The 25,990-nt window shown below is 48.5% G+C and overlaps 1 protein-coding gene across 1 annotated transcript in view; it reads right to left on the bottom strand.

Annotated features, from left to right (window-relative positions):
- LOC144155400 (uncharacterized) overlaps nucleotides 1-25,455 on the bottom strand; it is a 30,446-nt gene extending 4,991 nt beyond the window's left edge. The window contains exons 1-8 of the mRNA XM_077686797.1: nucleotides 25,305-25,455; nucleotides 16,417-17,978; nucleotides 13,874-14,125; nucleotides 11,711-11,894; nucleotides 6,673-6,930; nucleotides 6,396-6,566; nucleotides 3,137-3,283; nucleotides 95-219 (exon numbers count right to left, since the gene is read on the bottom strand). Of these exons, the coding sequence (XP_077542923.1) occupies nucleotides 95-219; nucleotides 3,137-3,283; nucleotides 6,396-6,566; nucleotides 6,673-6,930; nucleotides 11,711-11,894; nucleotides 13,874-14,125; nucleotides 16,417-17,964 (2,685 nt within the window). The 5' untranslated portion in view covers nucleotides 17,965-17,978; nucleotides 25,305-25,455. The remainder of the gene's footprint in view (nucleotides 1-94; nucleotides 220-3,136; nucleotides 3,284-6,395; nucleotides 6,567-6,672; nucleotides 6,931-11,710; nucleotides 11,895-13,873; nucleotides 14,126-16,416; nucleotides 17,979-25,304) is intronic.
- Between the last annotated feature and the right edge of the window lie 535 nt (nucleotides 25,456-25,990).

The following is a 25,990-nucleotide window of genomic DNA, read 5'->3' as shown; positions in this document are numbered from 1 at the left end:
AAATTGAAGCCATGGCATCAACTTCAACCATCGAACGGAGAGGGCAGATAAACGAGTGTGGTAATCGTATTGTAGCAATATTTGTCATAATTACCAGGCCGAGTTCACATCGTTGTGGCGGAACGTTATGCCCGTAGACCATCGGCTCTCGGTTGTTGCCAGGAAAGAAGAGACTTTTGTCCCAAATGACGATGTACTCGTCCCCATCCAAATCTGAACCTGCACATAAAGAGCGCGCATAGTATTAGGAGGGCATTGATGCCAAGCCAACACATCCGCTCCACGTCAATGCACTATGTACAGGGCCGTTCAAATGTGGTTCTTCAGTACGAAAATGGGAACATTGTGCGCAGCAGTGCCCTATGGAGAAAATTGAGCATTCAGTTAAAGGGCGATATACATGGCATAGTTTCATCAACCTTTTTGTTGACTAAGATCGGGTTGCTCTCACGGCCTGTCCTTCCACCATGTCCTTCAGCCTATGGATGCTCTTGAGACCTGAGATGCCTGTATATCCCGGTAATTGTTGCTTGGCCGAGCGTAGCGAGTTGACAAATGCCCATAAAGCCGTTAAATTATCCCCGTTCCTTGCGTTGCAATTGAATCCGAGTAGACTCTTTGAAGGTCTAAAGGCTGAACAAATTTCTCTTGACAAAAAGATACCATCTTATACAGCATCGTTTGTCGTTGTCAGAAACCTGAAAACGCCGCTTTTTTTAAACAAAGCTGCCACTTCTTTCACCTTGTCCTTATATTTTTTCACGCCGTAAAGTGTGTCCCAAACGATCACCAGCCCCTCCCGCACACTTATGCCTTCGTGTTTTTGTTCAGAGATTACAGAGTTTATGGAAGCACCGCGAGACTGACCGACATGCGGAACCCTCAATTTTTCCGGAACATGCTGCGTTGGTTCGGAACATTTATACGGCGCAAGGAAATGAACTGGAATGGTTATCTTTTAGGCGAGTGTCTGCTGTCCTGACTTTTAAAGGGTGCCAAATTTCAGTCGTAAAGGCCTGGTTCTTATTCGATGTTTGTTCGTTGGTTTTTGCGATTTCGTGTTACTCGTTACGTCTAATCGCCGCCTGCGAGTTTGCCGGAGTTTCCCATGCATAAAGTAAAAAAAAACGCTGAGGTAGGCCAGGTGTCTAAACCGTGACCTGCGCGCCATTGAATTGAAGCCGCTTACCCACGCCTTTCCTTGACCATTCGCCGAGCTCGCTGACATCCCACACCGTTTTCCGGCAAAACTCGCTCTTATATGCGTACATTTCGCCATTGGCTCACTCAAACCCCCTCCCCCCCTTTTGCGTGCGCTAATGGCGAGAAGTATACGTACGGTGTTAAGTCCCCGGGCCATGGCAGAGGTCTCCAGGTCGAAAAATTCGAAAAATAAGCTAAGCTATGGCAATAGATCGGAAATGTTTGTATCATACAGCTGTTGACAGCGTTATTCATTGAAATTATAGCAAACATTCTGTTTTGAATGATTTCTGCCCGCATGTCGTATGGCATGGCCTAGAGACTTAACCCACATTGATCAGCGAAAGCTCCGCAAAAAAAAAAAAAAAAAAAGAAGAAAACTAGCCGCTACCCCCCCCCCCCCTTCGCCCCCTTACGCCCCTTCACGCGAAATTTTCGGGATGGTAGAGGGGTTTGAACGAGCCCATGAACTCTTCCTGGGCAGTAACTACTGCCAATAATATCTGTCCACAGCTACAACACATTCATCCATTTGTTTTGATGGACCATCTTCACAGATTCCAAGGCAGCCCTCCAAAGTCTACTGCGCAACGACTGCTTCAGCATTCACGAACACGCCTCTCGTGAAATAACTTACTTGCACCACCAGGCCAAAGACACTGGGCACCAAGTGACATTTCAGTGGCTACCAGGCCACTGTGGTGTTCCAGGTAATGAAAAGGCAGATGAAGCAGCTCGCAGGGGCCTTCAAATGCATAATATGAGGAAGGTCTTCTTCACCAAACATGATGCCTCAGCTATGACGAAGGCACTTGTTTTAATGGAGCGGAACCGTCTCTGGTCTCTTCCAGAGCACCACTATCCGTTCTTGCAATACATAGACCCCGAGCTGAGGATTAAGCTGCCAGAGCGACTTCCGCGCCGACTAGAAACTTTGTATCACCGATTACGACTCAATGCAGCGCTTACAAAAACTTACCTGTTTCGACTTGGCGCCACCTCGAATCCTTACTGCGATAACTGCGGATCGCCAGAAACCGTGGAACACGTACTGTTAGAGTGCCCCGCTTACATGCTCGCAAGGTGCCGTTTGGAGCAGAAGATCGAACACCTACGCCCAGGACCAATCAGCCTACAAGTGCTCCTTGGCCCCTGGCACACTCCTTCAGCACAACGCAAAGCACTAAAGGCGTTGTTTGAATACCTGGACGAGATCGGCGTCACTGAACTGATTTAAACTACTGAGAACATGACGTTCGTCGAACTGTTCACACAAACTACATGATGCCCGTTTCTTTTTTTTTTTTTTTTACTTCTTCTCTTCTCTTTCTTCTGCCCTGTATCTATAGGGCCTTTTCTACCCTCCCCTACCCATTCCCCCGCCGAGTAGCATGTCGGTGGTACGATTCCGGCAAAACTCTCGGCTTTCTCCTCTAATAAAGAGCTTTCTCTCTCTCTCTGAATGTAGTATTTGTTAAGGCTTTTTACTTCTCCCCCTTCAGTTCATGCACCCCTGCCCATTCTTTCTTCGAGAATCGTAAGCTTGCAGGTTACCTAAACGCGCGACGTCTCGGAGCTCATGCAAGATTCATTGACGCGGAGTTAATGAACACGCACGTCACCAAGCATACGCGGAAGTTCTCCGCCTGTACGAATAATACCGGCGTGGTCTTGTTTCGAACCAGGGACATGGAACATATACCACAAAGCGTTATCTTCCACGTCAATACCTGAAATGTACCTACAATAAAAAAAAACACTGCAAGATGCAAAACAAAAATGCCAGCATGGACTGTAGGTCACCTTACTCCTCAAGGCTCGCCAGGGTGCCAACAACGAGGTGACCTGGCCCGAGCAAGTGAATCTTACGATGCATTTGAAACGATGTCTGCGGCTGCGTTCCACTGCTACAGTGCGGGCGTTTTGTGCTTGCCTGCCATTTCGTCCGGGTGTGGGCGTGGACCCTCCGCGGGAAAGACGATGCAGTCCTTGACGTGGTGCAGGTCCTGGACGTCGACGGCGGTGAACTTCCTGACGTCGCCGGGGTGAAGGCAGGGACACTTGGTCACCAGCACCGTACCTGGGAAGAAAGACGCCGGGCATACCGGGTGCTGTATGCCCGTCCAGCTGACGCATTCGGCTCAGATCAACTGCACAGACCGCGAGCCGACGAAAAACAAATCGTGCGTTGAGGACCAGGACTGATTGGTTCTGAGATATCCACAAACTGTGGTCCCACACTGGGAAATCGAAAAGAAAGTTGCTACTGATAAACTACGGGGTTAATAAGCATGGAAGACTGATGGAACATAACAGTTATTTTAAGGAGGCTACCTGACAGGAATACTAACATTATTGAAGCTGAATATGCTCTATGGCTGGAAAACTTATCCCGAACAGTGCGGCAAGGGACATTACGAAAGGACGAACAACGGAACCACTATGCATCAGGCAAGATGCAATTTTCGTGCTACGCATTGTTTGCCTACTAATCGCAAATTCAACTACCGATTACTGTCCGCGTATCGCAAGAAACGAAAAAGTGGTAGCAGTTTTAGCTCCCCTCTCAAACCTGACAGCAAGCATCCCAGTCCACAGCACACGGCGACGGAAATTCTGCTCAAAAACCAAACTACGGCACCCAAATGGCAAGTTTTACACTCCCCGTTTTGCCCAACAAACGAGACGTGACCTTATCGGCTTTACGTACTTTGTGTTCGTACACAGCTTTTTTCATACCTTGCCCTAGGTTTGAAATGTCGTTCCTTTTACAAGAAACCCATTTCCTATTTTGTCGCTCATGTATTTTTACCTTGTTCTCACACTACGCCACAACCGAATTGTCTGAGTTATCTAGCGGTATCCTAAGCGTCCTATTAATGCCTTATGATGCCTGTAAACTGTACTTTCGTGTTATAATATCGTTCATCCCCTTAGTACTGCATTACTCCTATGGTTTAGTTTTCGGCTTGTTACTAGCTTGAACACTGTCCGACTCCAGTTATGCTTGCACTGTCGAGCCGTTATGCTTGCGAAATTGAATTCAATCCCCCAGTGGCTTTAATTGTGCGTTTCTAGAAACGTTTATTTTTTCTGGAGGTTCCTCTCCTTTTTATTATTTTTTTTTTTTTGAAATGGTTTCTTTATTGTCCACTTTTTTTTTCCTTGCCGCTCCACCCTGCTGCTGCTGCCTGCTTTTGGATTTCAGGGCTTGTCAAGTTGTCTTGAGCAGCTTTTTCGCTCACAAATCCACCATAACATGCATATTAAATTTATAGAAATAAAGCAATTTCAAAAGGCCTGGCTGGGTGGCTGGCCTGCTAGCCTCCTATAACGTGTAGTACATACAGGCGAACACGTTTCCCAGCTCCTAGCAGTGGTGGCAAGGTTCGCACATGTCCGAAATACTTAGCTCAAAGAAAACCTCGAGGATATTTCAGCCAAAACCAAAGCACATAGCCGATGCTAGCACTGTTATAATTAATACAGACACTGTATAAGTTGTTAGGAAAGAAATATGAAAGCCACCGAAAATGTTATTTGGCAGGATCAAAAGAAAAACAAAGTGGGCTGTCACGAACCGCAGGGAGGAGCAAAGGATCCATGGTACCCTCGGCCTCTAGCAAGTTCGACGAATTCCGTAGTTGAAAAACATTCAGGCGACAGTTGGTCATAAACTCGAACCTGAAAATTTTCTTGCTTTCGACCCTAAATTCTGTTTCGAAAATACAAATTTTAAATTCAAGACGGAGGTCATTGCTATTCGCAGCGAAGGTTATTTTAGCCCCAGACGAGACGAGCACATTACCCATGGAGGCCGTAAAGTCCAGAGCTGATTGACTGCTACATCTCTGCGTACGGTGTACCAGAGGATCGAGGCAGCACAGACTATGTTCCTGCAGCCAATGCCAGAGCTCCAAATTGTGAGTGTTCGGAAACCCCAAAGAAACACGACGTGTACTCTGGCCACTGGCATTTATTTCCCGTCTCTTAATAGCTATTCATTTTCTAGCAATAAAACAACACTTACCAAAAACATATGGAACAGACGGTCACCAGAGATCGGAGAACTCACTGGAGAATTAAGTCTATACCAGAGTACTTCGCCTCAAATGAAGTGAAAACTGAACGACGAATTTCGTAGAGCCTAAAATTCATAAACCACCTTTTCTATTTCGCGGTATAACCTAAAAACATCGAACTTTCTCAAGTTAAACCCCTTTTTGATTTTTTTCTTTTTTGCCGTAACGAAGGATTCGTGGAGAAAAACATCAGCGCAACAAGCAGCAACTAGACACTTCCGATCAACGAGAAAATATTAAAAAATAGTAGTCTAGTAGACAACGTTCAAGAGGCTGTGGCATCTCGTGTACTGCAGACGCAATGCCCCGCAATAGATCAGCTCCTGGAGCAGCAAATAAAGGGGGTGCTTTTTTTTTTGACAGACTTTCAGAGTCTTGGTTGGAGAAATACGCTTTTGTAGTGTAGTGAGGATATTTGGGGTAGAGCCATAAGCACATGCATTCACGTCAGTCAATCACAGTACCAACTTTTCTTTGCTGAACAGCTGCAGCTGGGTAGTCATTCTTAGGTATTGTCTTCCAGCAATGCTGGTCAGAATCTGATATTGATGCAAAAATGCGGGAACCAAACACGTATACAAGCACGGTATTGGGTATCACGAGTTTCTGAATTACATCCTATGGTAATACTTCAAGAGTGGGGAACTATTTGCCACAGGGTTAGTAGTATTTCCAGGAGGTGAGCAGCCTAACTTTCGTCGCCAGTAAGGCAGAATTACAGCAAGTAGAGAAAAACACTCAATGCATTATTGAAGCTAGAAACACCAACCATTATTGAAGCTAGAAATGTTGAAAAAGCGACAGCAGTGGCAATACGTCTGAACCACTGCAGCATAACACTACAATCGACCTTTTTTATAGCACTCGAAGCCTTAAACCGGGGGCAGCGGTGTTTATTAAGGGGTCCGCTTCAGAGTATTGTCTCTCTTCGACCCCCAGATTCTCTCCTCTGGAAATGCTGCACTTCACCTTTTGTGACTTTGCCATGCGTAGGAACAGCGGTAGGGCGCATACCCAATACATTGCGCATTCAGTCCGCAGCACAACTGCACCGGCGCATTTCCGACACGCCATCCCGTTATGTTGCTGCACTGAAGCCGGACAGTATACCTGTGACAACAGTGGTCGCTGGGCAGTCCTCGCGGCCGCCAGGGGATCCCAGGAGAGTGAACTGCACGAAGACCTCGCCGTACTTCAGCGTATTTGTGTCGTCCAGAACCCCGAACATGTTGCGCCCCAAGTTTTGGGGAACAGCAATGCGCGACTTGGACAGCAGAGACTCTGGAAAGCGGCAAGAAGAGACGCTATAGCAGTCGTGTCACGAGTTTGAGAAAAGAAGAGCAGGCCCTCTCTTCACGTGGCAGAGAGAGGCCGCGACCTGACGCACCCATGGACGTCCGGTAGACGGCGAAGAGCATGGAGCGAATGAAGGGGTCCCGGGTGAGCGAGAAGCCCTTGCGCAGCAGCTTGCCGAAGGGCAGCGCGGAGCAGACGTACGTCTCGAGGACCTGCAGCGCCGTCGCGTCGCACACGAGCGCGTTGGTGAGCAGCATGATCATGTGCTGCTGCAGGCAGAAGAACACCCGGCTTGGGACGCCCAGCTGCTCCAGGAGCGTGATGAGCTGCCGGTTCAGGAACACCGGTCCTGCGGGAGACAAAGGGGTTGAATTCTACTGCAGGGGTGGGGTGCTCTCACCCGCGGTGCCAGTTTCCGAGAACATGCACATTTCAAGCACGCAAGCAATTCCCATCGGCGGGAAGTAAGCGGGAGCATCACTTAGCGGACATCGGCAGGAAACAGGGTGCGCAAGCGAACGTACCTATGCCTGTAAGCAGCACCGTCAGTCCACGGATAGATCATGTCTTGTTTTTAGTTATGACACGATTTAGTAAGAAAAAGTCTGAGATATCACGGAAATTAATGCAATGAAAAGGGTTCAGCAAGAGCAAATGATCCATGTGCTTTGAAGGGAAAAAAATCCCGAGGACACCAAAGTACTTCTCATGCATGGGTTGGGAATGTGAAATCATCAATGTCCAGTTGAACGCATTAGACGACTTAGTTCCGCCGCGCGTTGTCGAAGGGCTTTGCAATCTTGTCGCTGAAGACTGCTTTGCGATCCGCCTTAACGCTTTCAAATTGCTTCGATCTGCCTCCTACGCGTTGCGCCGCTTCTCGTTCATGCCGCCGTGTAATGGGACAGTGGACGACGACGGCGAATTTCGCTGCGTGCACTTCTCCTCCCTTCAACTGCGGTATACTGGCGTGGATGACCACCCTTCGCTACTTCCTAGTTCAGGCTCTCACTGTTGAATGCCTCGTGGTATCGAACGCCTCGGGAAATGGCAGTTTTTCTGTTAGAACGCCGTTGGTGGACGCCTGCTTTTTCGTTAAACCTCGCGCCGTAGAACGCCTCGTGCAATGGATTGCCTCTGAAGGAGCCGTCTTTCTGTTACGAACCCCGGACTGCACTTTTATCGCTCAGTGGGTCAATTAAGGTTTTCGCCTTAAATGGGGCAAATGTACAACTAAGGACACCGACTACCATCAATTCGTATTCTTCACCACAGCTTAACTGAATAACGAATCACTGAGGTGAAGGGGGCAAAGAGGGCCGGTGACGATTCCAATGCGACGCGGTCGGCGGTGTCATGCCGTGCAGGTATGACGTATTGCACTGCGTGATCTTACGGCTCAAGTCTGATTTGATGGTATGCCAGTACTTTTTCGTCATCAAATTTGCTCCCTTGAATAATTCTCCATTCGTGATGGCCATTCACAAAGCAGACCCAAACATAGTTCAGACTGACTAGCTTAATTTGATTATCCTGTTTGAGTGTAATTGGAGATGTGTAATCGGGCTAAAATATTAAATATAAGACAAAGAAAAAAGAGCTAAAACAGCTCTAAACAAAAAAAAACTATTATTTTCCAAGACACTGCTATTCGAGGAAATTAAATTGATGGATTAAAGTGATACAGTGAATCAAGCACTTTCCCCTTCATTTTACAGGGAATGCTTAAGGGATGTTTGCTGAAATGCTAGCCAGGTGAGAACAGCGACGTCTGGCAAATTATGAAACAAAGCCCACATAAGGATCTTCGATGGGAATCAGCTTGAATAAAAACGAACACCAAGGAAGAGGGAGATACACGGCACACTGCTGGTCATGTATCTCCCTCTTCCTTGGCGTTCGTTTTTATTCAAGCCGATTCCCATCGAATATATGTACCAACTAGCACAGACCAGAGCCATTCTACATAAAAATGATTGCTTAAAGAGGATGCATTTTTTGCACTGTTGATAACAAAATGCGTTCAGACTAATTGGCCTTTCAGGCGTATACTATTCAAAATTTACGCGATTTAATACAGTGCACCGGAGAGACCCGTCATTGCAATCAAATGATCTAGGTAGGTCGATGACTGTATTCGTAGCACGTTTTGATTCAAGAAAAATGGGATCGATGCTATGACATCACGCAAGGTTTTGCGTTGAGCGATGTCACAGCGCAGGTCACTTTTGAGTTAAATTGAATGCCTGGCATCGTTATTTGTCAACTTCGCTCTGTTATGCACTCGGATGCACCGTGGCGAAGCCTACTGATGGGAGATTTAGGAGTACAGTCAAACACGGATATATCGAACACGGGTATATCGAATTATTGTCTATATCGAACTCATAAATTATCCCCTTGAAAATTCTGTGTAAAAGTATAGGAATTCGTACGTTTATATCGAACCGTATTTTTCCCGACATTGGGTATATCGAACGCCGCGCGAGCTGGAAGGTGCTCTTCGGCGGTCGCTGCACCCCCGAATGAGGTTGAGGAGGATATGGAGGAATGCGCGGGCATGGCGAATACTGGCTTGCGCAACTTATCCCCCCTACCGGAACGAATTTGCGCTTGCCCAGTCGTGCCCCGCTACCGGCCGCCGTAGCGTTAGCGGACGGAGCCCGGTATGCTAAATCTCTCTAGGCACACAAGCCCGAACGCTCAGAAAATGTTGCAGTGCGAGGTAGGGATGCCCCGACTGCGCACGTCTTTTTTTTTTTTTTTTTTTTCGGCTGCGTACGTTCCCCGGCTTGCCGAAAAAGAGTTTTTTTCTCTCTCTCTGGGTCTGTCTTCCCCCGTTGTCGTCTCGGGAAAGGGAAGAGAGAACGAAGGCGCTGGCGGCCTCCTCCTTATTTTGCATTTTGCTGCTGTTGCTGCTGTTTGGCGAGTTGCACCGCAACTTTCGGAGAACACTGTTTCTCTCGGAGGTGACCATCGCGAGCGCTTTGTTGGAGTCCGTTCAGAGAGCCTTGGAATTGTTACCTTCAAAGTTCTTGTGGTAGGTGCGCGCTGGTCTTCTTTTGCGTGCGTGTTGTGCATGGTGTGCGAAGGCGCAGCGTGCTGCTGGAATTTTCTAGTTGTGCAGCCTCGAGAAGATCGAGACCAGCATCTTTAGTTTCATTTCCAGGACGAAGAAGCAGGCCAAGATCAGCGATTCTTTTTCACGGAAATAAAGCGTCCTGTTGCGTCGTGAGTGCGGAATTAATTGTCATTCTTGAATGCGACGATCGGTAAGTGATCGTCCGCCATAGGTGAGGTCTCAAAGCCCATATTTTTTATATCGAATTTTTCATATATCGAACTATTTCGCGATCCCCTTGGAGTTCGATATATCCGTGTTCGACTGTACCACACTAGAAGAACGAGTTATAAAGGCATTTGAAAGAGTTATGCCGAAGCTCCTCATTGGGGAATGGCAAAGTGGGTAGCATTCATAGCTGGATCACCGTCAGGCTGATTCTAGGCTTTGACGCGCCAAAGCAACGCAGACGATAAGGCGCGCCGTAGTGGAGGGCTACGGATTAATTTTGACCGCCTGAGGATCTTTAACGTGCGCCGAAATCTCGTACACACGGGCGTTTTTGCTTTTCGCCTCCATCTGAAAAGCGGCCGCCGCGGCTGGGAATCGAACCCGCGACCTCGTGCTCAGTAGCGCAACGCCTTAGCAACTGAGCCACCGCGGCGGGTGGATCACCTTCAGGCGTGTTTATGCTCGTATGCTTATGGCAATGGGATCGAATGACCGTACAGTTTCAGACTGCAGCGGTGATTATTGGCCACTCCTCGGATTCTTAATACCTCTTAATGTGTGGCTATCTTCGACATGCGTTGACATTTTGTACCACCGGGCATTTCAGTTGTACGCCTCCCTAAGGAAAATAACCGCTTAGGCTGGGAATAGAACCCACTATCCTCAGTAGCTCAACGCCTACATGGGTAGTTCTCAAACATGACGGTGAAACTTTTGTAAGTAAAGAAGCCACAATCCCTACAAGCCTACGCGGGTTTCACCTTGCGTTTAAGAATATCGGTATACGTTTCAACGAAATGCAAGCAAGCACATTTAAAGGAGAGAAGCGTATATTCTGACAGTCGAATCCGTGTCACATCATTGTGACAATTAAAGACATGAAAGCATCGTGCATACCGTCACAGCGCGTCAACTTTGCCAAACACTTAAGCTGCAGCCTGGCGATCATCCGTCGCCAGTCGTGCAACCCATATGTAAGACTTCTGCAAGGACTTACCCCAATTTTTGGTTTCCATGCAGAACTGCGTGCGAAGGTCCTACGCAGATGCTGCAATCGACGGCTATCCCTTCACTTGAGAAATAATATCACCTTACCGGCTGGTTCGAACTCGAGACCTGATTTCTTCTCATATGGAGTTCGGCCGGCTTATAGAATGGGCAAATCAGCACGCATTTTTTCCCGCCAATTCGTCCCAAGTTGTGATACGTTTTAATTGGTATCATACCACGCACGCGAAGAAACCACACGAGCCCAAATCATTTTGTGAAAAAGGATGTCCGGATTGGGTTTAAATTATGAACCTAAGCAGGGCGTCTAAAGGAAGGGGGTGGGGGAGCTGAGTTAGAGACGACCATCATTTCACAGCTAGTTGTCATCGGTGACGGTGGAGAGGCTAAACAATTGTTCGTTTGTATGCAAGGGCCTTAAATTTGTACGAATTAAATTGCTTTATTTTGTTTTTCAACTACTTTGGACACTCAAGGTATACGTGAAACCAGGGTTAGGTCAAAACCAACGGAGTTGAGCTTGTGCCAACTGAGAACGTAGGGCCGACATTTAGATCTGATGTGCAGAAAATCGAAAGCACTACCTTTCATTGTTAGAGCGTTCCAATTGGTGTATACGTGAGGGGGGGAGTGGGTTCGGCGATTAGACAGGGCTAGATATATGTCAACGCAACCAATTGGGCATATGTTAAAGGCTTCGTTGGAACCTTGGATAGCAGGATCCCTGAACCGTCGTCAAATTGGGGTAGAAAATACGGACACTGGGCGCTAAATTGCCACGGAACCTTTAAATAACTAAAGCGACCAAGGCCTGCACATTCGTGCTTACGTGGGGCTGAAATTTTTATGACTTCGATGTTGTCCGAGTTGATGCAGTGGAACTTGCGCATGCTCTTCCGCAGAACCAGCTGTTTCCCTTGCAGCACGGGGTTGACGCATAGCATGCCCTTGTAGCCGGCGTACCGAACCTGGATCGCTGAGGGGACGTCGGGAAGGCTCAGCTTATGGCACACCTACGGAAAATAAACGATCCGCTCGGTTACGCGAGTACAATTGCGCAGCCCAGGCATATTTCGCGCAAGCATCTCAACTTTTCCAGCGCTTGATATCACAAGCTATGATATTCATGGGTACATAATGAATATACGCCATTTCATGTGTACGTGGCGGGCGCGCCATGCCAACAAGCCTGGCTGCGCAGAGACCGTACGTGTTCTCGTTAGAGTGTACAACATCGGTCTGACCACCTATCTGCACAGTAGGTGCGCGTCTGGCATCGTAAGCCAAGCTTCTCGCGAATTGGGGAAACGGCGAAAAAGAAATTGGCTGCTTATCTGCTTCCTTCGCAGCAAATGAGATCGAAAGGCAATAGTTTCCTGCCGCTCAAGCCAAAGGCCCCCCTCTCTCCGTTCCCCCCCGTCACCTCCCTCGCCGCCTCGCTTTACCACCCCCCCCCCCCTTCTACAATCCTTCCCCCCTCCTACAGTTCTAGAACCTTGACTTGCTACGCTGCAGCTCTTTGTGTATGCAGTGCTCACTGTGTTGCTGCTGCTGCTGTGTTCGCTTTTAGTGGGGGAGCCACTCAAGTTACCCGCGAACAACTTTCTGCAATCAATACTATAGGCACTGTATTGCTTTGATACCGGAGGAGCACTTCCAGTACAACTTTTGCAAGCGCTTATCGTAATTTCGTAAAATTTGTACAATCGCAGTAATACTTAATTTGTGCTATAAAATTTAGCAAATCCATATTTTATGCCTCATTTGAAAAATTAGCATTACTACAGGTCCCACAGCCTTTTGTTTTTTCGAACCGCATGTGGTTGAAAAGCGGTTCGCTACGGCAGCGTCAAATACCTCGTTTCAAAGCTGTGATTGCGTAATATAGATATAAAACTTAGTGCGTTCTTAGAGCTTTGTTAGCCATCAAACGTGGTATAATTTGCGTCCCGGTATAGTATGTGCAACCAGCTGTTCCATGGGCGATATTCAGTCATAATTTGTATTATGGTACGTTTGTCAGAACGCAATATATTTTCAGCCGGGATCTGTGCTCCCACTTCTCCCCCCGCGAATTCGTTGCCTTTGATAGAAAGAATTTCTAGTAGTTGGGTATATCTGCTTAGCGAAGCAAAAAAAATTTCAGTATCTCAACTAGAGTATTTCTGTCTTCGCTCGGGTGCCTCTAGGGAAGAGGCCTCACCTGCGCCCCCAAAATTCCGATTGATTGATTGATTGATTGATTGATTGATTGATTGATTGATTGATGATTGTAGGGTTTAACGCGCCGACGCAACGCAGGCGATGGGGCGCGCCGTAGTGGAGGGCTCCGAATTAATTTTGACCACCTGGGTATCTAACGTGCACCGAAATCTCGTACACAGGCGTTTCGCTTTTCGCCTGCATTACAAATGCGGCCGCCGCAGCCGGGAATCGAACCCTAGTCCTTGGGCTGAGCAGAGAAACGACTTAGAGCCACCGCGGCGGGCATCAGTGTAAAAGCGCTTTCCTACTTTGGTAATCGGCCTGCAATAACTCCAGTAGTCTTCCGTATATGTCTATCATGCGTTTGTAAGTCAAAGGCCACAACGCATTCACTAGGACTAGGACCTACAGTAAAGCCCGCTTATATCTAACAGCGCGAGGATTGTAAAATAGTTCGATATAGCAAAAATTCAATCTAGAAAGTGAAGCAAAAAAAACTTGCACGAGAGCAATCCTGCCGACGGAGTCATGGGCTAACTAACGCTGAGCTCTTACCATCCTGCAGTTCACTATTGATACTACACTTTCTCGGAAAGAAAAAAATCATTTATTGGGGCGGAAGAACTGCGTGAGTGTAGCCTGCTTCTAAATAAAAATTCGTGAAGATTTGCACTAAACCAATGCGACGTTTTATACTAACAATACAAGGCGTCCACAGCATTGCCCGTTCGAATTTTAGGCCTACTCTGGTCTGCGTTGAAGACGTCAGCACGTTTATAATCCTTACCTCTTCGATCAAGGGCAGTGAAATCATGCCGATTCCGTCGGAGAAAATGTACTTGTCCCCCTTCACAGGATGTTTGCCACCTACAACGTCCGGGACTTCGTGCACAGAGTCGCTTAGGACAGGAACTCGCACGGATTCTTCGGTTGACGAAAAGCACTGCCCCATGCGTGCCATTTTTTTGGCCGTGCTTTGAATGTCACTGAAGTCACCCATCCAGTACCGGATCATGTCTGTGGAGTAGCCCTTGGGATCCTGAAAAATACCAGAACAATGGAAGCAGTCCCGCTAATTATAGAGATCGCATTACTGTATTTTCCAGAGGTTTTCCTGTGGCATAAGAGGAAGCCCGTTCGAGGCGAAATAAAAGCCCTCCCCCCGCCCCCCCCCCCCCCTCCCCCCACATGGTGTTGATGTGCTATCAGGTGTGCCTCAAGGTTCGGTTTTGGGTCCACTATTGTTTGTTATACATGAATGATATTGCCTTTGGCATGTCATCTTGTATATGATTGTTCGCGGATGATTGCGTTTTGTGTCGTGTTATAAAAGGTCCCGATGATTACAGTGAACTACAGAAAGATTTAGACAAGGTTGTAGAGTGGTGATGAATGGGGCATGTGCTTTACTAGACAAAGGTAACCACACATATATACGTATAGCAGTAATATAAATACCTTGGTGTGTACTTGACCTCTCAACTATGCTGGCATGTCGACTATATAATTGCGAAGGCGTGTATAGTCCTTGGGATTTTACGTAGAAATGCGAAGTGCTTTTCTATAGAAACAAAAGATTTACTCTACAAGACTAACATAAGGCCAATACTAGAATATGCTTGCACCATATAGGTCCCCTGGACTGTGACAGACATAACGAAACTAGAGAGAATACAAAGCTTAGCAGCCCTTTTTGTAGTTCAAAATTATACATGGTATTTTAGCGCATCACAAACAAAGAAAAACTTAGGCTGGAATACACTACAGAATCGTAGACATTTAGACTAAAATTTTCGCTCAAAATATACCATGCTAAAACTAGCCTCAATCGTGATACCTACATAAAGGCACCAGATTACACTTCTGCAAGGCGTGACCACGCACTTGATATAGATGTAAAACAGTTTTTTTAAGATGTCTTTTTTTCTAAGACGGTCAGTAAGTGGAACAAATTGCCCCGTGATGTCATTATCTTCAAGTGATGCCGTTGCTTCAGCCGTTTGATTGTATGATTTTTTTCTCATGCTCTTCGCTTGTCAGAAATTTGCCCTGGACCGTAATTGTTGTCTACACGGGTGCTGTACTAACTGCTTTCATTTGTCAATGAAATATGTGCTGTCCCCCCCCCCCCCTGTAATGCCAAACTGGCGCTGTGGGTACTGTGATAAATAAATAAAATAAAAAATAAATTTATAAAAAGCGGCTTGTGGATGTTTCTTGAGCGAGTTACACTTTCTGCCTCGTTCCTGCCCTCAGTGTTCGACATTCGCTTGAAAACTATTTCGGTCTAGGCATCTCACGGGCTTTACACATGCTTACAGCCGTTCTTAGGTATGTATACAGTCGTCACCAAGCGTCGAATAACGACAAAAGGTGGGAGACGGAAATAAACCCATGCGTCTGGTCTCAAGGTTCGGTTTTGGGTCCGCTATTGTTTTTGTTATGCATGAATGATATTGCCGTTGGCATATCTTGTCTACGATTGTTCGCGGATGATTGCGTTTTGTGCCGTATTATAAAAGGTCCCGATGATTACAGTGAACTACAGCGGAGATTGAACATCCTTTACGTAGAAAAGTTAGGATGATCTCAGTGAGCTAATTAGCTGCTTAATTCTGAAACTGTTCCACAAGATCCAGGTTATTTGCAGAATTTTAACGATGCACGGGTGTTTCGCCGGAAATAATTGATGCTCGGTGGTGAGTGGCACCTAATGAGAGCGTATCTCGCTTCTCGCCAGTTGCGCTGGAGTATGGTATAGCGGTACGAGGAAACGGAAAAGGAGAGGACCCTGGGGTTTTATATGCATGCTGCCCATAAGGAACAGTGGAGTCTGAGCCCTCACATTAGCCTGGGGAGTACGCGGCCACTTTCGCGTAAGGAATGAACGGTGGCGTAATAACTGCTCATTCGAAACAGCGCGCAAACGCCAAAGCATCAGCGAAGCAACCCAGTAATCATTGTTGCATTAACAGAAATTTTACTTCCACAGAAACAAAACCCGAAATCTCTCGCTTAGGAAAAGGGCAATCCCTAATCTACCATGGTGTGCAGAAACATTGGGCTGCATGCTACTGGAAACGTGCCGTTAACGAGCAGTGTTTTAAAACGCACTTTCGCGAGTCATAATTGTGAATCTATTCTTCCTGCCAAATGACGCCCTCAATGTCAGACAGAAAATTTACGATATTTCTCGGATAATTTACTTCCGCATAGCGCCTCTATTCTTTCAGCGAAATACCCAAACGTCCCGAAGGTGCACGCAAAGACCATCGCAAGTTTCCCGACAAATCTCCACCAGCAGAGCACTCTGTCAACGCTCCTACTCACCGTGGCGTAGAACCAAGCCCCGTGATCTCGAAGTTGGCTGCACGAAGTGGCTAGAAGCTTGAACTTCCTGTCCCCTACAGCAAGACCTTCACGGAGAGTGTTTCCGACAACCTTCTCGATGACAGGGTACCTGCAGCTGATGAACATGAGGGAGTAGGACAAGTTGCAAAGATTGTCATCCCGAAAGGACACGCGAAGCGAGTACTCGGGGTCGAACTTGCGCAGGATTCGGTTCTCGCTGTGCACCTGGGGAGGGAGCAAGAGCACCCTGGACGGTGTGACGATGGCCCGGCGGACCAGGCACGTGCCGGCGGGAACTTTGGGAATACTGGTCGCAGCGATGCAGTACTTCGAATATAGCTGCGGAAGAACGGCAGGAATGTCCACGATTTCGTGCTCCTCGATGGCGCTTCGAATTGCGAAGAGAGCAGATTCAAGAGCAAGGTTATTTTGTTGGCAAAACCTAACCAGGTCCTGTTCGAAGTGTTCCAGCTGGTCATGAGCAAGCAAGGCCATTTGAGCGAAACCATTGTTTCCTTGCTGTAGGACGGCGCTCAGGGCATAGCATGTGGAAAAACCAAGATGCGCTTTTAGCTTGCCACTGCATCGCTTCTTGATGCCCTTCAGCTGAGCGCCAACCTTGCGGATTAACATGGGGCAGTACTGAAAGGTCGTCTCTCGCTTACAACGAGCGCTCATACGACTGATTGCTTGTCGTGCCTTTAACTTGTTTCTTAGGCTCAACATAATGACGGAACTGGCTCCGATGTCAGTACTCTGCAGCACCCACCAGCATCGACATCCTAGTTGGAACACCCGATTGTACCAGACGTCTTGATCCTTGGGCGGTGGATCTGATGCCATTGGATCGTCCATATTTCTGTAGAGCAATGGCAAGGTAGCCAAGTGAAGGTAGACGGATGTCGTATCCCTGTCTTTCTCGGCATCGTTTATGATCACGCGGAAAATGCTGGAATACGATATCTCCAACTTGAAAGTGCACTGGTCGTGCCTGCAACTGGGGCTGTGATTCAACTTCAGGATCACTTGCAGCAGCCTCTCATCGTGCTTGAAGGCGCAGCTCAGGGTGTAACCGGGGGCTCCGGCTTGAGCAACGACGATGTGGCTCTGGGCGAAGAGGCAGAGTCCCGCAAGGGTGCCGAAGGCGAGGGCCTCCAGCTGGACGTTGCTCTCGTACGGAGTCCAGCCACGCCAAAAAGCGCGCTCGCGGTCCGGGATCAGCCACTGCAGGTGGCCTTTGAAAGGCATAATAACGCCCAGGAAGCACCACTGGTGCAGTATCTTCGAGCATAGGTTCTGCAGCTCGCGTGCAGTGACACTGTCCAGCAGCGTGATGGTGGCCACAGCCTGGAACATTCGCTCTCCCGAGTAGGTGGCCGGTTGAAGCACAATGTTAGTCATCTGAAAGCGGGTCTTGTGCCATGTATCAAGTGTTGTGAAGAACCGCCGATGCAACTGCACGTAGTCTTGCACCTCATCTCCGGCCTTCTCCTTCCACACAACAAGGAAGGTCAGACTGTTGTCCATCTCGTCCAAGACGCCTGCAATAGATATTACTATTTGAACGCATTGTCGTTGCTGACAAACGAACGACAAAAACAAAACACGAATGTTCTTGGACGTAAATTCAAATATAAAGAAAGGGAGTGCCCGAGCATGTGCCAGGATCTGGAGTGTCCTAGTTTCCTTGTATACACTAGCGTAACGATTTGATCGGGCAGCTGGACGGGTGGCGGCACCACCTGGCGCTCCACTTGTTACTGGAATGGGCTGGCGCATTGGATTGCTTCTGTTTGTTGTGTGCTTCGGTGTTTTTAATGTTTAAGTGCTGTTGTGAGTGTATATGTGCGGTGAAACGAAGTCTAGGCAAATGTGTGACTTCTTAGATACACTAACGAATACGTAAGCTCGTCGGACGCTTCTGAAGTTGAGTATGGGCCTCATTGATATCGGCGCTTTTTGCGGCGCTGTACGTCTTACTCCGTCCGATTCGAGTACGAATAAAATGGTTAGTATTAGTATTCATTTCTATTAGTTTAAAGTATTTTCACTGGTTTCAATGGCTACTTTCTCCACACCAGCATTAACTGCGGGATACCTCGATGCGTGTGCTTTGAAAAGAAAGGCACTTACGTACGAGTTCGATTACCGTGTGGCCGTGGAGACGTCGCGGCAGTTTACAATTTCTTTCTGTAACCGTGAGCTTTGGACCTGTTCCCATGAGTGACAGCACGGGAGCCTGAGAGCTGAAGCGCAACTCCGGCATTTCTAGGGGTCATTTTATTGAGAGCCAAATAAGTGAACTACCCAACAGCCCAAGCTACAAACCCTCCACCCTCTCCTCCCCATTGTATCACCTGTGTGAAATAAAGACTGGCATAGATAGACGGCCAAGGCCTTAAAAGATGTGGCAGAGTTAACGTCAGCCTGTGTTTTTTAATGCGCAAACTTTCTTTGCCGACTGCCTCAACACAAACCGTGTAATGCCTTGTCAATACATTTATCGTTATAAGAGTAAAAGTAAATCACTTAAAAATATATTCAAACGAAACAAAAGTCACCCAATTCGGTTGTGACCGCCAAATCTGGCAACTATCGACTGGTGCATGAAACGCACGAAAACAGAAATAGATTGAAGATTGACAATTAAGTCACAGTTCTACGTAATCGTACGCTTTCATGTGCGTCTCAAAAAAAAAGAATTGAAGACAAATTGACTAAATCAACATGTATTCCGATCCCGCGCTGTCACGTGATTACCTGTCTGGATTTAGGCATTTAATGCCTCCGAGAAAACGCAAGGTTGGTGAAATGGAACTAATGCCTAGGCATTCCTAAGCATTAGACAATTCTCATAATTTCTGTAAATTTTTATATGACGTGGGCTCGGGTCCTACAACTTGTGACAGCGGTTTTAGTGCACCGACGCAGTTTGTTTATTGAAGCGTAGGTGGCAGCTTATAGTAAAACGCGACCGCAGCATTCAGTTGTGAAAGTGTAGGCAGGTTTTTGGCACCCTCCTGTCGCTCGTTCTTCAGCCACGCAGTTATTGTTTTTGGACAAACAATTAACTAACTAGCCAGCAACCAAGCCTTATTACAGGCATAAAGCAATGTTCTTCGGCGTGAAGCAATAACTTTCTACAATCGTGCAGTATTTATTCTGGCAACCATTCCCGGTGGCTGTTGTAAATGTATTTATGAGAAATTTATCATGTTTCTACCGCAAGTAATGAGATTACGCAGCGTCCTCGCTCAGCCTTTATCTTTTGGGGTAAATCTTAGAAGGTACCCTCGAACTTTGTCTATCTCGTGCACGACGCCGTTTATTCTACTGGCAAAGGCGGACGCCACAGCATACTTGGATCAGCTGACCACGCCGGCTTTGCAGAAGCATTTAGCTGCAATATATCCCAGATGCGGCTAACTGCGCGCAGGCAACAATACTGCATGAAAAATTTGCACGGAGGAACGAACTTGCACTTACAGCTCGACTTCCAGCTTGGCGCACTGACCGTCGTCAACAATTTGCAATTACTGAGTATGGGCGTAAATCATACACGTGGCTTGCCTCGTAAAGGTCGCCTCCACTTTCAGGATCTGCCGATTTTGAAAAACTTCCGACTTCAGCTAGACGCTAGCTCCAAGTGCGTACAAATCACTCGAGCTTCTCAACCTCGTCTAACTCTCCTATCCTCGGAGCGTACACAAACCGCTCGAGAAACGACGGCCGAGACTGTCTCGCTCAAGATCCGTCTAGTTGCCCGGTACGGCGCTGCACCCTAAACTTCCGACGCGATCTTAACCTCTAGCATAGGGGCTCACAAATCCCAACCTAGCTTTAACGGTCGAGACTCCTTGTCCCGCCGGGAACTGCCCAGCTCAGCGCTCAGACAACGATTTCCAACGGCCAAGTTCGGCCTTATAAAACCTAGAGATCACCCTCTCTCGGGAACGCCCCTGTAGCGTTCGTACACGCGTAAGGGAGTGCCCAAATTCCCGTAGACAGCGGTCACTCAGCCCGCCACGGAATATTCAATGAGGCGCCGCCATCTTTGGGTAAACGGCACGCTCGCAGACGAGCAGGTGCGCGTGACCCCGCGGGGTGAGAGCGAAAGGCGGCGACAGTGCACTGTGCCGGCCGGGGCGCGTTAACAATGGTGTCTTGCGCGGCGCGCACTTCGACGCCGGTAATCCCACCACCTCCGCGCGTCACGCAGACGGTTCCCGGAATCCGGCGGCGCCGTCTGCTTTCTCAATGGGGGATTATCCCTGTGGTATGCGGTGGGCCAGACAATCCGTCTCCCGTGCGCGCCGTGACGAATTTGCGACGGCTGCAGCGTAGAGTCTACAGTGCTGGGCCAACAGACAGAGTGGCAGGTTCTCACGCGCAGCCCGGGGGCCTGGCCGCTAATCTCATAAGTGGACCTTACAGCCGGTTCATCTCGTCTAGTACCATGGCGGAGGTCATGCCCATCCGCTCGAGGAGGCGCCTGCCTGTGTTGATCTTGGAGTCTGCAGAGCTGTGCCATCCTGTGGGCCTCTATAAATTCGTCCACCGTGTTGTGTACTCCCATTTCCATGAGGCGGTGTGTGGAAGCGGAGTTCGGTATCCCTAGTAGCTTGCTTGTAAACCCACCACACGAGGGCGTTGAGTTTGTCCTTTTCGAGTTTACTAAGCTGTCATAGGAGCTTCTGCTCATCGTCAGCTATGCTGCGCGTCGTATGCTAACCGTATCACTGCGCTCCTTCAATCTCCGATATTTGTATAAACGTGCTTAATAAAAATTCTACAACATGAAGATGCTTTCTCACCATAAGTTGCATCGAAATTGTAGCGCCTGAGCACAGTTTGGGTGCGGCATGTATTTGTGACAAACAGTGCGCATAGGTGTTCCTTGGATTTTCGTGGTGACAGAAAAGGCAATTTCCCTCGTGTGCCAACTGAGCAACTGACACACGCCACATGGTCTCGGTAATTTCTGCCGCGTCGCACGCACTTCAACATCAACTGCAATATACATTGGAGGGTGCGCTGAGACCAAATGCCCAAGGTTTATATTCCCGGTTGGCAAGTTCCTATTCCAACTGGACCATTCAGCGGTTCACACGTCCAGGAGAGTACCTTACCTGGCGGATGCGAATGTTTTCATAGTGTCCTAAAGATCGCCACCACAACCTTATTGGAAATGTATGGGCCCGCCTGAAAGCTGCCATTTAGCGTAGATCACGGGAGCGTCGACCGTTCGGTCGATCAGCGCCGTATGATGGAGTGATACGGCAAACTCGGCGAAAGTAGCCGCATGCGCACTAAGCAAAGGCCACTGCTGCCGTCGTCTGCTAGGTTGTTCCAAGAGCAGACGGCCGCCCCCGAATTGTTATTCACTTATCACACTGCCTGCCATACTCGAAATTTTTGTTCAAGACCAGGCACGTGGCGCCAACTGAAAACAGTTATCAGCGTTGCCGAAAGAAGCTTGCGCTGAAAGAACCTTGCGTTCGGCAACGCTGATTACTGTTTTCAGTTGGCGCTACGTGCCGGTCATGAAGAAAAAAATTCGAGTATGGCAGGCAGTGTGATAAGCGAATAAAAAAATCGGGGGCGGTTGTCTGCTCTTGGAACAGCGACCACGGCAGCGGTGGCCATTGCTTAGTGCGCATTCGGCTACTCTCGCCTATAGTTTGCCGTATGACTCCATCACGCGGCGCTGATTGACCGAACGGTCGACGCTCCCGTGATATTGGTAAAAAATTGGGCGAGTGTACATTGCTAATGAACGGATAATTGCTCCCTGAGCAACATTTTCTTGCAGATTCCAGTTCCCAGTCATAAAGTAGCAGACAGCTCCGCCGCTACAAGCAGGATGCAGTTTGCAGACGACAAGCAGACGCTCCGATGACGCGATGCGCGCACTGAAAGCGTAACATAGCCTCGATCGAGACGCACTGCGCATGCGTAATGCTTCGTGGAGCCCTGGTAGCATGTCTGGTAGGCTGGTCTGACAGTACCGGCGGTTATGCGTTCCCGAGTTTTCACCAAGCATGCTCACCTCTGTTTTACACGTGCTTTACGTGTACAACATGCATGATCTATAAAAGTGACTACTCAACTTCGGACATGATCAGCGTTAAAGAGGCAGCTCTCGCAGAGCAACCAGCAGCCGCGAGATTTCCATCTCCCGAAGCGGACTGCTATTGCCACACCTCGCGCCGCACAGTTGTATCGGCTGTATGGCGACAAGCCACCGTCACCACAGGCTTCACTAGACCAGCGCCACTTCCAAAAGCACAACACGCTGCAGCGGCATCTGCAGAGCTTAACGAAACATACATACAGTTCCATTCCTGTAGCAAAACGCTCAGCTCACACCGAACAATCGCGCTGTCATCTCGCGGCAGCTATAACGTGAAGGGCGTCCTTGTCGGAATTTTGTTGCAGTCTTCAGGTATACAAGGCAGGATTTTGTATGGGTGTCGAAGCGCACATGATATGTTACACTGATAATCATTTGTCATTCATTTTTTATCAAATAAACCCAGTCCTGGCTCAGGTGGGGGCCTGGACGTTGCGTTGAGCTACGTCAACACCACCAATGACTTCAAAAATGTGTGGCGAAATTGCTGGTAACGGCACGTTGAACAACGCTGGCAAAATAATGAAGTACTGCTGGGACGTCCAGACAACTCATTATCGTCGCCCGTATCCTTCGACTACGGCACGCCCCATACCACCGTGAAGATTCCCCGCATTAAACCCCTAAAACTCCGCTGCACTCATGTGCCCGTAGAGTAGCGAAACATTCGGCACGTAGTGGCAGTGAATGTCGACAAATTCCCGCGTTAAACTGCGACACTTTTAAGCAACCAAGAGTTGCTAGCAGGCGACGAAGCCCTTCGTGCGAATGGTCATGAAGCAGGTCACCTGCTGGCAGCCAACCAAGCAGAGCATGCGTGCTGGTTGGTCTCGTCAAGAACCTCAAAGTGGAGTGCGCGGTGTTTCCGGTGGCGCACTGTAGTTTATTTACAAGGGAGCGGAATTTAGAGCTTCCGGTTGGCAGGAAAAAATTTGACCTGAAGGTAATTCGAGTCGACGTGAAATTGGAGAAAGCCCACAAAACTTCTGCGAGTCGGACAAACGTGAAAAAAAAAACCTAAATATTACGCAAGCTCCGCAAGATGCCGGGATGTTTCTTCCGCAGTATAGGCCCTGACATGGTCGAATTTACCACGCACCAAACACTAGGCCGAGCCTGATAAGCCTGAAGCATTTTGTTAAGCCTGATAATAAGTCTGAAGAATTTCGCCTTAGGCGTGCCGGTTTTTTGCTTATTCACGTAAGCGTTAATGGGAACAGCGTATATTTCCCGCAGTAAACACATTCCAATTAGAATAACCAGGCTGTCCTGAAAAGCTTTGGCCACGGGCAAGATCAACCACCACATCCAATCTGTCAAATACGCGGCGAGGCTTTACTAGCTAGACGAAAACCGAGAAATTGGAAGGGAAACTGGCCGTCTCAAGCACGAACTAGTTATGAACACCCGGCTACACGATACACACAACAAAAATGAAAGCCCTGACAGCTGATGCGATTTGATTAAGATTTGCTACCTATCTGCCACCCAATCCTAACGGGCACAGAAGTTGAACGGGCAGGCGCCAAAGGTAATTACAGCCGGCGAATTTTTTTTTTAATATCGCGGGAGCGTCGACCGGCGGGTGGGAGCGCCTTATCACGGCGGGAAGCGGCAAAAGCAGCAAGGGTAGTTCGCGCAGTTCGCTGAGAACTTTTACGATAGTAGGACTGGATCCGACGTTCTGCGCACAATTAATGCGCAGAGCAATCCCGCCAGTGTTACCGCCGTCAGCTATGCTGTTACTCCAAGCACGACACAACCCCTTCCACTGGTAATCAGCCGGATATCCGCATTCCCGGGCGGTGACAGTGGTTTCGTGTGTGCCGCCTTCGCGGCAAAGATAGGCGGTTTGATCATCAGCGGAAAGGGGTAGGGTCGTGCTTGCGAAGACAGCCTAGTGGACGACAATAGCACTGGCGGGATCGTTCTGCGCGTGCAAACTACCCTGGCTCATTTGCCACCGGGATAAAGCGCTGGCGTCCCCGCAATATTAAAAAAATTCGCCGGCTGTAGTTCTGAAGTTCAGGCTCAGGACCAGAAAAGATCCTCGAAAGATTTTTGATGGATTGATTGTAGGGTTTAACGCGCCGACGCAACGCAGGCGATGAGGCGCGCCGTAGTGGAGGGCTCCGGATTAATTTTGACCACCTGGGGATCTTTAACGTGCTCCGAAATAGATCCTCGAAAGAGCGTCCTACACAAGAGCGGTAGGCCCACCCCCGAACCCATACCCGTGAAACCGGTTAAAAACGCTTAAACCAGAACACTAGTCAGCGCGAAGTGGTCAACGTGAAGACGTCACGTAACGCTGACCATTAGCATGCAACAACGAAAGGTTCCATTATCTCCAGCACGACCACACGCGGAGGCATGGGAAGGAACGTTTGGCCCTCCCAGCGCGTCCATTCGTGCCGATGCAAGCATCTGTGAACAACCGCTATTCACCCACCGGTCTTCCTCCGCTACTGCCGTTTGCCGCAGCAAAGACACACGGTTATTGTCGTGACCCATTGTATAGATATCCCGCCTTAGGTATATTCTCTTCTCAATCCTTCGACTTAAAGTGGGGCTCGGACGCAACGGAAATTGTGGCTCCGACACACAGTATTCATGGCTCACGCTTCTTAACACTGCCGTTGCTTTTCACGCGCAATTAAAGCAGCCCTAACACTTTGCGGCCAAACGTCAAAGCGTGGAAACAGCCAAAGGCTGCGAACAACCGTGTACTCACGTGCGGCGTCTTGAGCAAGCCCTGCGCCCTGACCAAATGAAAATGCCAATCGCCCGAAGGGCCCGGCTGGCCCGGATATCGCTTTTCTGTGACGTAACCCTTGTAAAGCGTCACCAGATGGCAGGTTGCGACAACGTAAACTACAAGCAAACAACACTATTTCTTTATGACAACACCGCTCACGGACTGGGTTAGATGCGCCAGCATCCGATAAGCCACCGGCTACTGCTGCACGCCCATTATCGCGAGGCTTCATATTCAGGATTCAAGAATTCTTCCGCCAATTCGCTTATTTTGCACTGCCTGATACCCGCTTTGGTCGGCATTCACTCCTGCACGTCATTCTTGCGTTTTGTGATGTTGAATTCGGTTTTAAGATGTATACCTTTTTTTTTTCTCGAAGAAATGCAACTGAGAAGACTTCAGACGAACTATTTCCCACACGCAACACAACTGCACATGATTCACCCCAGTGCAGATAGAACTGCAAATTCTGCGGGACGCCCAACACTCTCTACCACATGGCATGGGAGAGCAGTGGTGTCAAGCAATGCCCGGAAGTCCCGGCACCATCGACGGAGCAGTGGGAGGTCCTGGAGAACCAGCGCGGCCTGGTGATCCTGGCCAGGCAAGCAGCTGACGGCCATGGCATCCCGGACTAGGGACGCCACCCACATTGGATGATC

This window comes from Haemaphysalis longicornis, unplaced genomic scaffold (genome assembly GCF_048455015.1).
Source record: "Haemaphysalis longicornis isolate Haplotype H1 unplaced genomic scaffold, Haemaphysalis longicornis Haplotype H1 scaffold_1, whole genome shotgun sequence".
NCBI lineage: Eukaryota > Metazoa > Arthropoda > Arachnida > Ixodida > Ixodidae > Haemaphysalis > Haemaphysalis longicornis.
Note: the sequence above shows the minus strand (reverse complement) of the source record. Positions and strands in the feature narration are given on the sequence as shown.